Source organism: Anolis sagrei, chromosome 3 (genome assembly GCF_037176765.1).
Source record: "Anolis sagrei isolate rAnoSag1 chromosome 3, rAnoSag1.mat, whole genome shotgun sequence".
Classification (NCBI taxonomy): domain Eukaryota; kingdom Metazoa; phylum Chordata; class Lepidosauria; order Squamata; family Dactyloidae; genus Anolis; species Anolis sagrei.
Window position 1 is genome coordinate 18,721,802 of NC_090023.1, and position 17,314 is coordinate 18,739,115.

General features: G+C 42.9%; 1 protein-coding gene across 1 annotated transcript in view; it reads left to right on the top strand.

Annotated features, from left to right (window-relative positions):
* The first annotated feature begins 298 nt into the window (after positions 1 to 298).
* The window catches only part of MTNR1B (melatonin receptor 1B), a 64,498-nt gene continuing 47,482 nt past the window's right edge, over positions 299 to 17,314 (top strand). Inside the window, exon 1 of the mRNA XM_060771114.2 lies at positions 299 to 572. Coding sequence (XP_060627097.2) covers positions 344 to 572 — 229 coding nt within the window. The 5' untranslated portion in view covers positions 299 to 343. The remainder of the gene's footprint in view (positions 573 to 17,314) is intronic.

Here is a 17,314-nt window from a genome sequence, read left to right on the forward strand (position 1 = left end):
GATAACGCCCCGCCCCTTTTCCCTTTTAAGGGCAAAGAGGCGGAGCTAGAGATAGCGAAGGAAAATCCGCGCTTTTCTCCTTTTAAGGGCAAAGAGGCGGGGCTAAAGAGTAGAACTCCCCGCCCCTTTCTCCTTTTAAGGGTAGAGAGGCGGGGCCAGAGGACGGGGAAGCGGAGGAGGAGGAGAAAACCACGCCCCCTTTCTCCTTTTAAGGGCAAAGAGGCGGGGCGCGAGGAGTGGGCCGCGCGGCATTAAAAGCCTTGTCGGAGCACGAGTGCCGGGCAGTGCGTGGAGGCAGGCGCGCTCCCCGAGCGAAGCGGTGCCGAAGCAGGTCCCGCCCGCCATGCTGGAGAATGGCTCCTTGAGGAACTGCTGCGGCGGCGGCTTCCCGGCGGGGCGAGGGGCTTCGGCGGCGGCGGCAGCGACGACGGCGGCCGGCGGGGCGGCTCCTCGTCCGGGCTGGGTGGCCCCGGCGCTGTCCGGAGTGCTGATCTTCACCACCGTCGTCGACATCGTTGGCAACCTGCTCGTCATCCTCTCCGTCTTCAAGAACCGCAAGCTCAGGAATTCAGGTGAAGGAACCAAGAGGGAGAGAGAGAGAGAGGAACCCACAAGACTAGGAAGAACTTCCTCAGAGTTGGGAATAGTTCTGGGTGGCCATCTGTCGGGAGTGCTTTGATTGTGCCTTGCTGGATAGCAGAATGGGGTTGAACTCTTCGGAGTCTCTTCCAATGTTGGGTTGATGTGAGTTTTCCATGTTCCAGAAGCATTCTCTCCTGACGTTTCGCCCACATCTATAGCAGGCATCCTCAGAGTTTGTGAGGTCCGGAAAACTCACAGCAACCCAATGAAAAATGTTTCCTTTGTATTGTCTGGGTTGTTATGGTACACGGCCATATCCAGAAGCATTCTCTCCTGACGTTTCGCCCACATCTGTGGCACGCATCCGTAGAGTTTGTGAGGTCCGGAAAACTCACAGCAACCCAATGAAGATTGTTTCTTTTGTATTGTCAAAGGCTTTCATGGCTGAAATCACTGGGTTTTTGTGTGATTGCCAGGCTGTATGGAGAGAAGCATTCTCTCCTGATGCTTCGCCCACATCTGTGGCAGGCATCCTCAGAGGTTGTGAGGTCTGTTGGAAACTAGTCAAGTGGGGTTTATATATCTGTGGAAAGTCCAGGGTGGGAGGAAGAACTCTTGTCTGCTGGAGGCAGTTGGCTTCCTTAATTAGCATTGAATAGCCTTGCAGCTTCATGGTCTGGCTGATTCCTTCTAGGGGGAATCCTTTGTTGGGAGGTGATTAGCTGGCCCCGATTGTTTCCTGCCTGGAATCCCCCTGTTTTTTGAGTGTTGTTCTTTATTTACTGTCCTCATTTTAGAGTTTTTTTAATACTGGTAGCCAGATTTTCTTCATTTTCATGGTTTCCTCCTTCCTGTTGAAATTGTCCACATGCTTCTTGTAGATTTCAATGGCTCCTCTGTGTAGTCTGATATGTTAGTTGTTAGAGTGGTCCATGAAGGAGGAAACAATCAAAATGAACAAAATCTGGCTATATATGTTGGGTGTCTATGGCATTGGATGTTTGCCATGTATATGTACATTGTAATCTGCCCTGAGTCCCCTGCGGGGTGAGAAGGGGGGAATATAAATACGGTAAATAAATAAATAATAACATGCCTGTATTTAAAAAAAACTCTAAAATCAAAACAGTAAATAAAGAAACCACTCAAAAACAGGTGAATTCTAGACAGCCAATCACCTCCCAACAAAGGATTCCACCAGACAGACCTTGAAACTGCAAGGCCATTCAATGCTAATTCAGGTGGCCAATTGCAACATTCACACTTGCCTCTAACAGACAGGAATTCTTTCTCCCACCCAGGACATTCCACAGATGTAGCTGTTCAGCAGTGGAACTCTCTGCCCCGGAGTGTGGTGGAGGCTCCTTCTTTGGAAGCTTTTAAACAGGGGCTGGATGGCCATCTGTCAGGGGTGATTTGAATGCAATATTCCTGCTTCTTGGCAGGGGGTTGGACTGGATGGCCCATGAGGTCTCTTCCAACTCTTTGATTCTATGATTCTATGAAACCTCACTTGCCTAGTTTCCAACAGACCTCACAACCTCTAAAGATACCATAGATGTGGGAGAAACATCAGGAGAGAATGCTTCTGGAACATGACCAGACAGCCCGGAAAACTCACAGCAACCCAGTGATTCCGGCCATGAGAGCCTTCAACAATGCATATTCCAATGTCATGATTTAACTGCCTTTGAGATAATGGGAGCTGTAGTTTGGGTGCTTGGGCAGAGTAAGGGAAAGACCTTGTGAAACGACAACTCCCAGGATCCCGTAACATTGGGCTATGGCAGTCAAAGCGGCATCAAACTGTATTAATTCTAGATGCAAAAGAGGAGGAACAGGGCATAAGGAAAAAGAGAAAACTTTGAGGGCAATCATTCTTTTCAAAGGACTGTGTTTGGAAGACAGATTTAGTCATGCATTGCAAACAGAGGGACTTGTGACTATCATAAGTCTCATTGATTGCCATGGCTTTGCTCCAAGCATGATTAAGAGCAGATTTGACCCACTAACAAACAAATGTGCCTGAAGTTTCCACTTCAGATCTCAACTGGAAAACAGAGCTGATGTGGTCTATCCAATGCAATTTTCTGAATCAGCACCCCAAATAACCAAACTGATAAAAAAAAAAGGTTGTAGATGCATCAGTTCAGGTTTGAAACCTAAAAACGTTGGACTGAACCATCTTCATCAATCTGAAACTAGGCTTGGATATTTTCCAGCACTTCCCAGGGAAGATGGTAATGAGAGTTGTAACCTAAAAAAACAAAAAAACAAAAACCCAAATACGTCCGAACTCTGGTCTTGAAGGTTGTTTGGATAGTGTGCATTTTGAACCCCAGTGTGGAGTGTGTTTTGAGATAGGTTGCAGGGCTGTTTAAATTATTGAATGGATGCAGTTTGACATAACTTTAACCTCCATGGCTCAGTGTTATGGAACTCTGGGATCTGTAGTTTGGTGAGACACCAGCACTCTTGGGCAGAGAAGGTTTAAAGACCTTCTAAAACTACAGGTGGTGCCAAACCCCATCCATTCTACAGCACAGTGTGTTTCAAACTTTGGCTTACTAAGGCTTTAAGAACAGAGCTCAGAAAAGTTACCTTTTGGCCGCTTGCTGGGGGACTTCTCTGGTTGACAGGCAGGGAATTGCTGTATGTCTGTTAATAAAGGGGCTTGATGTAAATCCAGAATACTGACCGCTAGACTGGAGTGTTTGACTTGGAATTTTCAAAAATCTGGTGGCATGGAGCGACTGAGATTGCTCTCGCTCAGCAGCGCGCTTGGATGCTGACTTAGAAACCGATTGCTGTGCAGTTCTGGGAGTGTTTGCGAAACTCTCCCTCTGCAGGGAGCTTTTCTTAACTGCAGGCTCTGCAAATGAAAGGGAGCCGGTGTGGTTTCTCCAGCACTTAGTCGGTAGACAGCTCCAGCATGCCTTGAATTAGAGCATGAAAGGATGGCGGACTTCCCTCTTGAGAACTTTGCAAAGTTGGGAAAGTGACTTTTTGGTTAGAATCTCCCTGAACACACCACGAAAGTCTGGAAGTTGCAGTCCAGAGATATTTTTTCCAAGCTCTGATATAGGTTTTGAAAGAAAGTTCCCATCTTTTCTGTGACAATGTTTGGCTTTTGCACCATCTTGGGTTATATATGCTCAACCGATGGTGATAAATTACAGAAGTTTGCCATTAGTTTGCCATTAGTTTGCCACAAACAACTCTGAAACAATCTTAAAGTTGCCTTGTAGCTAGCAGATTTCAAAGTCAATCCTATACAGTAGGTAGAGACAAACCCAGGCCTGGGGGCCAAATACGAACCCTTGGGCTCGTTTCTCAGGCCCTCCTCTCTCTCATCCTATTCTTCCTTCCTTCCCTCTTTCTTTCCTCCTTCCCTTCCTTAACTACCTCTTTCTCCCTCCCTCCCTCCTTCCCTTTCACCCTTTCATCCTTCTTTCCTTCTCTTTCCTCCTTCTTTCCCTCACTCTCTCTTTCTCCTTCCTTCCTTCCCTTTTGTCTTTCCCTCCTTCTCTCTTTCCTCCCTCCCTCCTTTCCCTTCCACCCTTCCTTCCTTCCACCCTTCTCTTCATCCCTTTCTTCCTTCTCTTTCCTTCTGCCTTCCATCCTTCCTTCCCTTCTTTCCTTGCCTCCCTCTTTCTCCTTCCATCCTTCCCTTCCACCCTTCCTTCCTTCGTTCCTTCCTCCCTCTCTCCTTCCCTCCCTCCTTCTCTCATTCTCTCTCTCTCCTTCCTTCCTCCTACCTTCCCTCCCTCCCTCCTTCCCTTTTGTCTTTCCTTCCTTCTCTCTTTCCTCCCTCCCTCCCTCCTTCCCTTTTGTCTTTCCTTCCTTCTCTCTTTCCTCCCTCCCTCCCTCCCTCCCTTCTCTTCCTCCCTCTTTTTCCTCTCTTTTTCCTTCCTCCTTTCCTCCTTAGGGATGTTTAACTGGGAGAAGAGGGAACATGAGAACCATGTTTCAAGATTTAAATGGGTGTCCCATTAAGGAGGAGGAGGAGGAGGAGGAGGAGGAGGAGGAGGAGGGACTGACTTTGGGCTACTCTAGAGACCAGGGCACAAGGGAGCAATGGTTTCAAATGGCTGGGAAAGAGTTATGACTGAAAAGATTATGAAAACCTTCCTGAGAGTAAGAGCTGTTGGAGAGTGGCATAAGCTGGCTCCTTCTCTGAAGGCTTTTCTGCAGAGGCTGTCTATCGAGAGTGCTTTGATTGTGCCTTCTTGCATGGCAGAGGGTTGGACTGGATGGCTCCTGGGGGTCTCTTCCAGCTCTAGGATTCTATATCAGGAATAGACAACATGGGGTCTCATGGATACACTTTTTCTTTCCTGTCCATCCTGACCAAGGCCAACGCTTTTGGTATCCAAATGGTTCCTGCCTTTCCTTCACTTTTTGCCTCTGAAAGAAAAGAGGAAGGGGATGAAAGGGCAGGGAGGGAACTTGGGGAGACCTCCCTCCTAGCCCATCTACCCACCTCACTCTGACCTGCCATGCAACCCCCAAGTTAGCAGCCCATGCCTGCTATACAGGTCTGCTCAGAAGCAAGCCCCATTGTATTTAATTAGGTTGACTTCCTGTTCAGATATGTTTGTGCGCATTTCTGTCTGTGCTTGAAGGGTGTGATTTAAAAGGTTTTTTTTGAAAAAGAACATTTATATGCCACTTACATCTAAAGTGTCCACATCAATCAATGTGCTATATACACAACATGCAAATATACTATACACAGGTTTACCCAAGCTGCCCAACCCTTTATGATATTCAATGGTATGCTTCCCCTGGAAGCTACAATAGAGAATACCTCTCTAGGTCCTCCTGTGATATGCTGGAACCAAAAGTAAGCTAATGTAATGATTGTAACAACAGTTTTAGATAAACTTGGTCTGGTTGGGTTGTATTCATGTATCCCTCATGAATACAGGGCTCTTATTTATATATATCATCAACAGTAACAATAACATGTAGAGAGAGACTTCTCAGTAACTGATCCTTCCCCATGGAAATCTTTCCTGACAGAGGTTCAGTTGACTTCTTTATATGGGGCCACAGTAACACAATGGGTTAAACTGCCAGCTGCAGAAAATCTTGTTGACCAGAAGGTTGGTAGTTCAAACTGTGGGTCGGGGTGAGCTCATGCCATTAGTCCTAGCTACCTAGAAGTTTGAAAACAATAATATGAGTAGATCAATAGGTTCCACTTTGGCGGAGAGGTAAAAGGCACCCATGCAGACATGCCGGCAATTCATCAAGAAGGTGTCTACGGATAACAGGTTCCTCGGCATGGAAAATGGAACAAGAGTACCTCCCCATGGAAGGAGTTGAGCACAACCTCCAGATGCCGGAGATGGAAGGGGAAAGCCTTTGCCTTTGTCTGTGTACTGTCTGTTTTTGTTGTTAATTGTATAATAGCATTGAATGTTTGCCACATATGCATTTTGTTATCCTCTCTGAGTCACATTGGGGAGATAGAGCTGAATATAAATAAAGATGATGATGATGATGATGATGATGATTATTATTATTATTATTATTCCTAATTTGAAAGCCAGTATGATAATGTTATGTTGTGGCATTACGATATTACAGTCCCAAAGACAAGTGTTGAAATCCTTGATCAGGATCCAGGGAAACCCACTGAATGATACTTTCTCAACCTCAAAGGAAACCATAGACAAATTCCCTCCGAACAAATCCTGCCAAGAAACTCCTATGCTTTCTTGCCTTGAGGTCTCTATAAATCAAAGCCAACTCGAAGTCACACAACAATAATAGACACCATGTTGCCTTGAGTTCCTTGGAAGAAAATCCAGATGTACGTGTACATACAATAGTACGACCCCCCATCTCCATGAGGATACAATCCCAGTCTAACTCTGGTTTCCTGAAAACATTAATGTAGCTATTGATGTTCAGTCCCAGCATATGGTAGAGTTTCATTGGAGAAGATAGAAATTCCTTGAGATATATGTCTCAGAATATGCTAGTTCCTCCAGACCAACTCTGTGGTAACTTCTGGTGGAAGCGTACCATAGAATGATCTGGAGGACCTAGCAAGTTCCAAAAAAGGCCATTTTCTTCCAGCCATGGTTAAGAGGAGCCATATAGGTTCCGTGGTGATGTGGGTATTAACTGTAAAGCATAAGAACAGAGGTGTGACAAACAATCTGAGCAATTTGGCAATGGCTTATTTTTCATTGGCACAATGAATCCGCTTTCAGTTTCAGTCTGAACTTTAAAGGAACTATATAAACTGGCATATCCTATTTCCCAAAATTGATTCAACACCTTCAGTAGGTTTCTTGGCATTCAGGCTAAAACCCAGAATTGATTCTTCTAATATGGACACTAACAGCCACTACTGAAATTTGGCATGTCTCAAGCACTGATATCCCTCTCCTATGTCCAGGTTCAGAACCTATAACACAGCATTTCTCAACCTGGGGGTAGGGACCCCTGGGGGGGGGGTTGCGAGGAGGTGTCAAAATAATCATCAAAGACAATCAGAAAATACAGTATTATTTGTTGGTCATGGGGGTTCTGTGTGGGAAGTTTGGTCCAATTCTATCGTTGGTGGGGTTCAGAATGCTCTTGGATTGTAGATGAACTATAAATCCCAGCAACCACAACTCTCAAATGTCAATGGCTATTTCCCCTAAACTCAATCAGTGTTCATATCTGGGCATATTGAGTATTTGTGCCAAGTTTGGTCCAGATCCATCATTGTTTGAGTCCACAGTGCTCTCTGGATGTAGGTGAACAAATCTTGGATGGCTGATATTAATAGCCAAAACTTAAGGTCAATGCCCACCAAACACTTCCAGTATTTTCTGTTGATCATGGGAGTTCTGTGTGCCCAGTTTGTTTCAATTTCATCGTTGATGGAGTTCAGAATGTTCTTTGATTGTAGGTTAATGACAATGGCATTTCAAGAGAGACTTGAGCCGAAGAATCTCTTATTAAGCACTTGGTGTAATCTCTTAAGCCCTACCAGGTGAAGAGCAAAGACGTGGAGAAAGGTCACAGCGGATGGGTGGAATTTCATCCTTTTGTTTTGAAATAAAGAAACGCAGAATGGATTACAGTCTGTGAAAGTCACAAAGGGAGGCTATCTTGTTGCAAAATCTTTCCCATGAAGAAGGAGAAGACCTGAGGATGGCATCATGCCTCCTGCAGTTTTAGACTAAGCAAAAATGATGTGTACAGCAATGACTAGCAAGCCTCCCTATCCATGAGATGGTGAATTGGTTCTAAATTTTCCATTTATTGGGTTAAGAGTTTTGGATTGCTCCTTTGGTCTTCAAGGATGTTCTCCAAGAGGATGAATCTGACACTAGGAGGTAAATAATTACTGGCAGAAACTTAGTTTACTCCGATAAATTATTAATGATAGGTTATAGCTCAAATAGCAGTGGGGTGGTTAATTTTCTCTGAGCTTGAATCTAAAAATGTAAAGGAGGTGTCCACGGTACCAAACTAATTGGGAGGTTGAGATCTTGGCCCTTGGCTAACACCTTTGAACACCAAAGGGACAGACTCTAATCCTTAGTGAGTTTGGTAACCTGAACATTGTTAAATTTCAGAGTAAAACTCAGAGTGGGTGAATTACTCCATCAACATTTGAGATCTAAGTTATCATTGATAATATACTGGAGCCACAGTGGCACAATGGTTTAAACCAGTGTTTCTCAACCTGGGGGTCGGGACCCCTGGGAGGGTCACGAGGGGGGTGCCAGTGGTCTCCAAAGACCATCAGAAAACACAGTCACTGTTGGTCATGAAGGTTCTGTGTGGGGGTTCTATCGTCAGTGGGGTTCAGAATACCCTTTGGTTGTAGGTGAACTATACAGCCCAGCAACTACAGCTCCCAAATGTCAATCTCTATTTTACCCAAACTCCATCAGTGTTTACATTTGGGCATATTGACTATTCCTGCCAAGTTTGGTCCAGATCCATCATTGTTTGAGTCAACAGTGCTCTCTGGATGTAGGCGAACTACAACTCTAAACTCAAGGTCAATGCCCACCAAACCCTTCTAATGTTTTATTTTGGTCATGGGAGTTCGATGTGCCAAGTTTGGTTCAATTCCATCACTGGTGGAGTTCAGAATGGTCTTTGATTGTAGGTCAACTATAAATCCCAGCAACTACAACTTTCAAATGACAAAATCAATCCCCCCCCCCCATCCCCACCATTATTCAGGTATTTGTGCCAAATTTGGTCCAGTGAATGAAAATATATCCTGCATATCAGATATTTACCTTATTAAGTAATGTAAATGTTAAAGTTATGAAATAACAAGGAAAATAATGTTATAGTAGGAGGTCACCACAACCTGTATTAAGGGATCGTGGCATTAGGAAGGTTGAGAAACACTGAGTTAAACCCTTGTGCTGGCTGAACTGCTGATCTGAAGACCTGAAGGTCAGTGGTTTGAATCTGCGAGATGGGGTGAACTCCCATCTGTCAGCCCCAGCTTCCCATGAGGGGACATGCAAGAAGCCTCCCATAGGATGGTAACACATCCGGGCATCCTTGAAGGCAGCCAATTCTCTCACACTAGAAGCGACTTGCTGTATGTTCTCAATTTGCTTCTAACACAATAAAAAATGATAATGTATTGGACAAAACTCACAGCAATGATTTGCTCCCCAAAGTGAGTTGTTAGAGAGATAACATTGTTTGGAATACTGAGATACTCACTTTCAACTGTGAATATATTTTCTCTATGAATAAATCCATGTTATTTCCATACTCTTTCCCTTCCTCTTGTTTCCCTTACATTGAGTTTTAGATTATGTCGATACCAGATTATCTACATCAGTAGTTTTCGACTTTCCTAGTGCCATGACCCCTTAATAGTTTCTCATGTTGTGGTGACACCCAACCAGAAAATTATTTTCGTTGCTACTTCATAACCGTAATTTTGCTACTGTTGTGAATCATAATGTAAATACCTGATATGAATTATGTATATTCATTCACTGGACCAGATTTGGCACAAATACCCGATACACCCAAATTTGAATACTGGTTGAGTTTGGGGGGATTTATTTTGTCATTTCAAAGTTGTAGTTGCTGGGATTTATAGTTCACCTACAATCAAAGAGCATTCTGAACTCCACCAACAATGGAATTGAACCATATTTGGCACACGGAACTCCCATGACCAACAGCAAATACTGGAAGGGATTGGTGGGCATTGACCTTGAGTTTTGGAGTTGTAGTTCACCCACATCCAAAGAGCACTGTGGACTCAAACCATGATGGATCTAGACCAAACTTGGCATGAATACTCAATATATGTTGGCATGAATACTCAATATATGTAAACAATATATGCTTGTTTTATTGTTGTTATAATGCTGCTTATGTTAATGACTGTATTTTGTATATGTTATATTTTTAACTGTTGACGGGGCTTGGCCCCATGTAAGCCACTGTGAGTCCCTCTGAGGAGATGGAGGCGGGGTATAAAAATAAAGTTATTATTATTATTATTATTATTATTATTATTATTATTCCCAAATGTGAATACTGGTGTTTGGGAGTTGTATTTACTGGGATTTATAGTTCACCTACAATCAAAGAGCATTCTGAATGCAACCAATGATAGAATTGAGCCAAACTTCCCACACAGAACCCCCATGGTGCAAGTCTGCTTCCAGCCTCACATGCTCTCCCTCGCCACCATGCTGCCATGTGCCAAGCCTGCCTGCTCTCCCCTCCCTGCTTGGAGTCTCAGAAACAGCCCTCCCCTTGGCTGAGAGGCTGGCCAATCACAGTAGAGGAAGGCTTTTGGTGGGAAGATTTGCCGTCTGTTTCCAAAAAGGAAGAGAAGGACAGGTAGAGAAATCTTCAGCCTTCTCTGCCAAAGGGGTTCTTAAGACCACCAGAAATATATGTTTTCTGATGGTCTTTGGTGACCCCTCTGAAAACCCCTCCTGATCCCTCAGAAATCCTGACCCGCAGATTGAGAAAAAGTGATCAACATGTTGTTGCACAACTTTGAACCACTTCAAAGTAGCAATTTTATTTGCTAACATTGAGATAAAATTGTGACAACATTTATGTCCCCTAGCAGAGGGATTTAGTGTTTTGAGGGTGAAAGACATAGTTAAAATCAGGATTATGCAACATATAGTCCCCCTTTGCAATCCAGCAGCAAAAAAGTTGATCTTGTTGGCAATGGTGCAACACTGTGATACCAGTTCTATAGTAGTGCTGCTATTGACAAGAAAAACACATCAGAGAAAACTGATGTTTGACATTGTAAATACCTAGGTTGTCTTTTTTATTTGTTTGCTTTTGCTTTTCAGAAAGTGGAAGGCACTTTGCTTGTTTGACTTCAGAATTCTGTGATGTTGGAGTGTACTCTTGTACACATCTTTCATGATAAAAGAACTGCTTGCCTTTCCATAAGAGAGGGAGGCACTTAGAAAGACTCTAAATGTAAGCTACTGCATTTAGACAGGAAAAAGGTAATAAACAAATGCAGGATGGATAAAAGCAGTGCATGTCCTTTGAAAAGGCTCTAGGGCTTTTAATAGACTGTAAGTTAAGGGTGAGTTAGTAGTGTGATGTGGTGGCCAAAAGGACCAAGGCATTTCTAGGTTCATCCATAGCAGTATAATGCCCAGGTCAGGGGAGGTATTCGTGCCACTCTCTTTGGGTCAGATCTCACCTGGAATACTGTATCCAGTTCGGGGCATTACAAATCAAGAAGGAGATTGACAAGCTGAATCTGCCTAGAGAAAGCCAAGCAAAATGGACAAAGATCAGGCAACCATGCCTGCTTGGGGAACTGGATATGTTTATCCCAGGGAAAAGAAGGTTAAGAGATGACATGTAGCCATGCTTAAATATTCAAAAGGATGCCATTTGGAAGATGGGGCAATCTTCTTTGGAAATTGGGAAACTTGAGTAAAGAGTCAAAGGATTCATAATAAAAGAAAAGAAATTCCACTTCAAGATGAAGAAGAACTTCTTCACTGTAAGAGCTATTCAACTGCCTCAGAGAGTGGTGGATTTAGAGGGTCTATGAAGTTGAGATGTGTTGTGGTAGCATCTTTTGTGATGAGAGAGCTGCCTTCCTTTCCAAAAGGGAGGGAGACACTTAGCCATTTGGACTCCCCAGATTCTGGGAATGTACTCCAGTATTGCATTTGTGATGTGCTCTGGCATGTAATACCACAGTTGCCATTCAATTCTGGCTGTGTCAATCTTAGTTGCAGCCACCCTAGAATGTGGAAGGATGGGTGCTTTGTTTTACAGTTTGTACATATATAATGTTATTGGGGTTGGCATTTAATTTTGTTGTATGATGTATAATAGCAATAAAAGGTAAAGGTAAAGGTTTCCCTTGGCATAAAGTCCAGACGTGTCTGACTCTTGGAAGTGGTGCTCATCTCCCTTTCTAAGCTGAAGAGCTGGCATTTAACATAGACGTCTCCAAAGTCATGTGGCTGTCATGACTGCATGGAGTGCCGTTACCTTCCCGCTGAAGCTCATTTGATGTAGCTTGGGATGATCACATCTTCGTAGTTTGACATACCTCAAAGAGTTCTTGGAAAGATGAAGTGGAGAATATCTGAGTTATTTGGAAGAAAGGCAGCATATAAAGCCAACTAACTCATAGTAATGTCCAATAAAGAATTATTAGTTGAACTAAGTGGAGTGCCTTGAAGGACAAACTGAATATAACTTTCAGGCAAAACTGTCCCTATCCAGTCATTTATGTTTTCAGAGGCCATTTCTGAATGCAAGTTCTGTTGGCACGCACATGAGCATAAATATAATACTTCATCTGCATAGAGTTGCTGATAAAGCTGATTTCCTAAACATTGGACTGGTCCACATATAACCAAACTGGAATGATATATTTTTATATTTCATAGAGTCATATAATCATAGAGTTGGAAGAGACCTCATGGGCCATCCAGTCCAACCCCCAGCCAAAAAGCATGAACATTACATTCAAAGCATTTAAATGTACGGCATGATCCCTCCAGCAAGACATTATGGTAACTTGTGCTGGAAATCATTCATTTCGTTAGGTGTTGCTTGGTTACATGATTCTATGGTAGATTCAGGAATGTTTCCCTTGGCTGGCTCTTTACCAGGGGTCCTCAAACTAAAGTCCGAGGGCCAGACACACCCTCCAAGGTCATTTACCCAGCCCTCACTCAGGGTCAACCTAAGTCTGAAATTATTTGAAAGCACACAACAACAATAACAACAACAATCCTATTTCATCAGCCAAAAGTAGGCCCACACTTCCCACTGAAATACTAAGTTTATATTTGTTAAAATTGTTCTTCATTTTAATTATTGTATTGATTTTAAATGGTTTTTTGAACTACAAATAAGATATGTGCACTGTCCATAGAAATTCATTCATGGTTTTTTTTTCCAAATTATAATCCGGCCCTCCAACAGTTTGAGGAACTGTAACCTGGCCCTCTGTTTTAAAAGTTTGAGGACTTCTGCTCTATATGATCATATAATGCAGTTTGAACCTCCATGATATGGTCAACTGCATTATATGGGAGCATGCTGACCATATCATAGAGATCCAAACTGCATTATATAGCAGTGTAGATCCAGCTCCTGTGGATACTGGGATTGTATTGTATTTAAAAAGTACTCCTGATCAGAACTCCCCACTCAACACAGTGAAGTCTGAACATAGACATTGCTGTGCACTGGGGCATCTTGGCTATGCCAGCTCTAATCCCTTTTAAAGCCATTACAGCTCACAATTGACTCTTCTTGTATCCATTTCCGCTTGTAGGCTGCTGCTACTACTGCTGGCTTGATGAAAGATCATTAACAAACATAGGAGGCAGCAGCAGAAATCCTATTATAAGCACCCATGAAGTTCCATGTCCTTCCCTGACTCTGGCTAAGCCCTGGGACTGTCTGCTGCTTAAGAGTCAAATGAGGTAATTCAATTGAGAAAGAAAGAGCTGATCTTGGCTTATGGGAGGGGAAAAAAATTGGGGTTTGCTCACAGATGGAGGGAACCCTCATTTTTCTTTCCTTCAGGGCACAATTCAGCCTTATCTTTACCATCTGGATTACCAAAGCCTTTCTCACCAACTTCAGAGAGGACAAGACAATAAAATAGCTCTTGTAGACCATTTAAGGGGGAAAAGGTATAAACATGTAAATATCACGCTTTAGTGCACCTATGTCATCAACAAAATGTTGCCCAGAGTTGAAGTGGCTACAACTTTACTGGTATTTATTTATTTATTTATTTATAGTGTCAGGAGCAACCAGACAGTTGTATTACATTTTTAACAAAACAAACAAACAGACAAAACACAAAGTTTGCAAACTTGGTAGTTGATTAAATGTCCTTTGATCAGTAGCTGGCCACTTGGAGTGCCTCTGGTGTTGCCACAAGGAGGTCCTCCATGGTGCATGTGGCAGGGGTTACATTGCAGCAGGTGGCCAGTGGTTTGCTCTTCTCCACACTCGCATGTCGTGGATTCCACTTTGTAGCCCCATTTCTTAAGATTGGCTCTGCATCTCGTGGTGCCAGAGCACAGTCTGTTCAGCGCCTTCCAAGTCGCCCAGTTTTCTGTGTGCCCAGGGGGGAGTCTCTCATTTTGTATCAGCCATTGATTGAGGTTCTGGGTTTGAGCCTTCCACTTTGGACTCTCTCCAGAAGCGACCAGAAACTTTACTGTTGACTGCTCTTCAAGCCTTGCTGACACTTGCGTCCAGCACAATAGCTGGAGAGCAAAGCAAAGCTTGCTCTCCAGCTATTGGAGCAAAGCTTTCTGTCCAGTGACACTTGCTTCCAGCCCAATAGCTGGAGAGAGGCTTATTGCATGGGATTCACATGGGTAGAAGACATGATATAATCCCCAGTCACCTGAAGGTAAGACAGGGAAGATCGTAAACTGGACCTGTCCTAGTGCCTCAATTCCTAGGATCCCGAAAATATATCACCCCAAAGGGTTAAAATGGGCACACCAGCCTTGATTTCCCCCCAAATAGATCCAGATCAGTGTCCAAACTGCTATCCCAGAAAATATGACATGGATAAGGTCTTCGTATATTAGAATTAATAACCTAAGATAGAACATAACTAGTATACAGTCTACACGAATAATTTAAATCCAGAGTGAGAGGAGTTTGGGGAATTTCATCAGAGTAAGAGTGCATCTATACTGTAGATTTAATACTGTTTGACACCACTAACCGCCATGGCTCGCTCAATACTATGGAATCCTGGGAGTTGTAGTCTGGTGAAGCACTAGTACTCTTTGCCAGAGAAGGCTAAAGACTTTGTAAATCTGCAACTCACAGGATTTCATAACACTGAATCATAAGTTAAAGTGGTGTCAAACTGCATTCATTCTGCAGTGTAGATGGGCCCCAAGACTGGTTGGAGTAATAATAAGATGAATGTATATGTTCTCCAGTTGGGTGGAGGAAAAGACACCATTTTTCATCAGCCACACCATGGAGTCCACATCCAGCCATCCAGATCTATTGGGCTTTCCAGCTATTTACAGAAAACTTTTGCTTCCTGCAGGGTTCCTTAGGATGAAAACCAACTGCTGGGCACAGGAAAGGGTGGTCCTCTTTCTCTCTGTCCACCTGTAATCAGCAAAAGGAAACCCTTGGCATGTTGGAAGCTCATGATTCAACTTTGAAAACAGTGCAATAACAATTACACAGCCCAACAAAAACATGCTGGTGTCTTGGTTTTTAGGTCTGTTCCTAGGTTCTTTGGGGCACTGATTTTAAAAAAAATTGCATTGGATAGATCATATCAGCTCTGATTTCTTAGATACTGTTATCATGATTTTGCATGAGTGCGAAGGTGTCAATTCATAGTTCTGTATCTCAAAAAGTAGAAACAACAGGGGAAAACTGGCACAATTTTTGGAATCAGGAGGTCAAATATGCCCAGAAACAGGGTTAACATTTGAGTCACCAAAATGTTTTACTTTTAATCTTGGGTAGGAATATAAATAATACTAGAAAAATAACTAGAAAGTTACTTTTTGAGTGTTTTCAAACTTCAACAAAGTTTCTTGGTTTTTTAAAAAAATCCTTAAGCCACTTTCCTTTTTCAAGCCTTATCCTCAAATAGAGGAAAAAAGACGTGTGAGGGTGGAGGCTTCTCCCTCCTGCAACATCTTTGTAAACTGAACAACGGGGAAAACATTGATTAAATAATTGATTCCCTCCTGCAGGACCAAATAGTTTAAAGCAGTGCATCCTACTGCTTATTGTTTTATTTAAATTACTTTCACTGGATCTGCAGAAATGTTTCATAATCTCTACAGATGGAGCGAGAAACATTTTTTTACTCGTGATATATATTTCTATGCCATCTTTTCCCCAGATTCAAACTCAGCAATGAAAAAAGGCATTGTTTGTTTGTTTGTTTGTTTGTTTATTCATTTCTTATTTTGCGTATTTGTACCCGTCCTTCTCACCCCCAGAGGGGGACTCAGGGTGGCTTTACAACAATTGTTAAATAGCTACAAGATGCAAAAGATCAAAACAAAAAAATTGAAACCAGGTTTAAAACATAAATCATTGAAACACATCCCAGCATAACAATTGACAACATCCAGCACATTGTATAAGGCAAGCCTTATATAACCTCTTATCAAATGCCTATCAGAATAGAAAAACTTTTACTTGTCTGCAAAAAGAAAGCAGGGATGGGAAAGGAGAATCAGGACTTGGGAGCAGCCACTGAGAAGATAAAGGTGTAACATCTTCATGAGAAAAGTAATAAATAAATGTTGTGTGTGTAGAGACTGGTGGGAACAGCCAGTGTCCTATGGGAAACATTTGTAGACTTGTTGTTGTTCATTCGTTCAGTCGTCTCCGACTCTTCGTGACCTCATGGACCAGCCCACGGCAGAGCTCCCTGTCGGCCGTCACCACCCCCAAGGTCAGTCCAGTCACTTCAAGGATGCCATCCATCCATCTTGCCCTTGGTCAGCCCCTCTTCCTTTTACCTTCCACTTTGTAGACTTACACTGATGTATTTTATATGCTGCTCTCAAAAAGTCTGAAAGCTCCCACATTTCAAGAAGACGCTCAGTAGAGTGATGTTTTGCTATCTGCTTGAGTAGATTGGAGGGGGACAACAAATACTGAGCAAATCCATGTATGTATTTATTTATTTACTATATTGATATCCTGGCCTTCTCATCCCGAAGGGGACTTAGAGCAGCTTTATGAATAGGCATAATTCAATGCCACATAACATACATGCAATAAAATAATATATACATCAAAACCAAAAAAGTTAAAAACATATCAACATTAAAACCAATAATTAAAACCACGCAGTCCAACATCATAATCCAAGGCCGTTCCAGGTGTCATTGCACTATTCCATAATCACTGATTGCACTGAAAATTATTGTCCAAAAGCTTGGTCCCATAACCAGATTTTTAAATTTCTTTCTAAAGGCCAAGGGGAAGGAGCTGATCTAATTTTGCTAGGGAGGGAGTTCCACAGGTGAAGGTCTTTCTCTCGTCCCCACCAATCACACCTGTGTAGGAGGTGGTACCAAGAGCAGGGTCTCCCCAGAAGATCTTAACCTCCAAGGAGGATCATAGAGGGAGATACATTTGGACAGGTAAGCTGGGCTGGAACCATTTCATAGAATCATAGAATCAAAGAGTTGGAAGAGACCTCATGGGCCATCCAATCCAACCCCCTGCCAAGAAGCAGGAA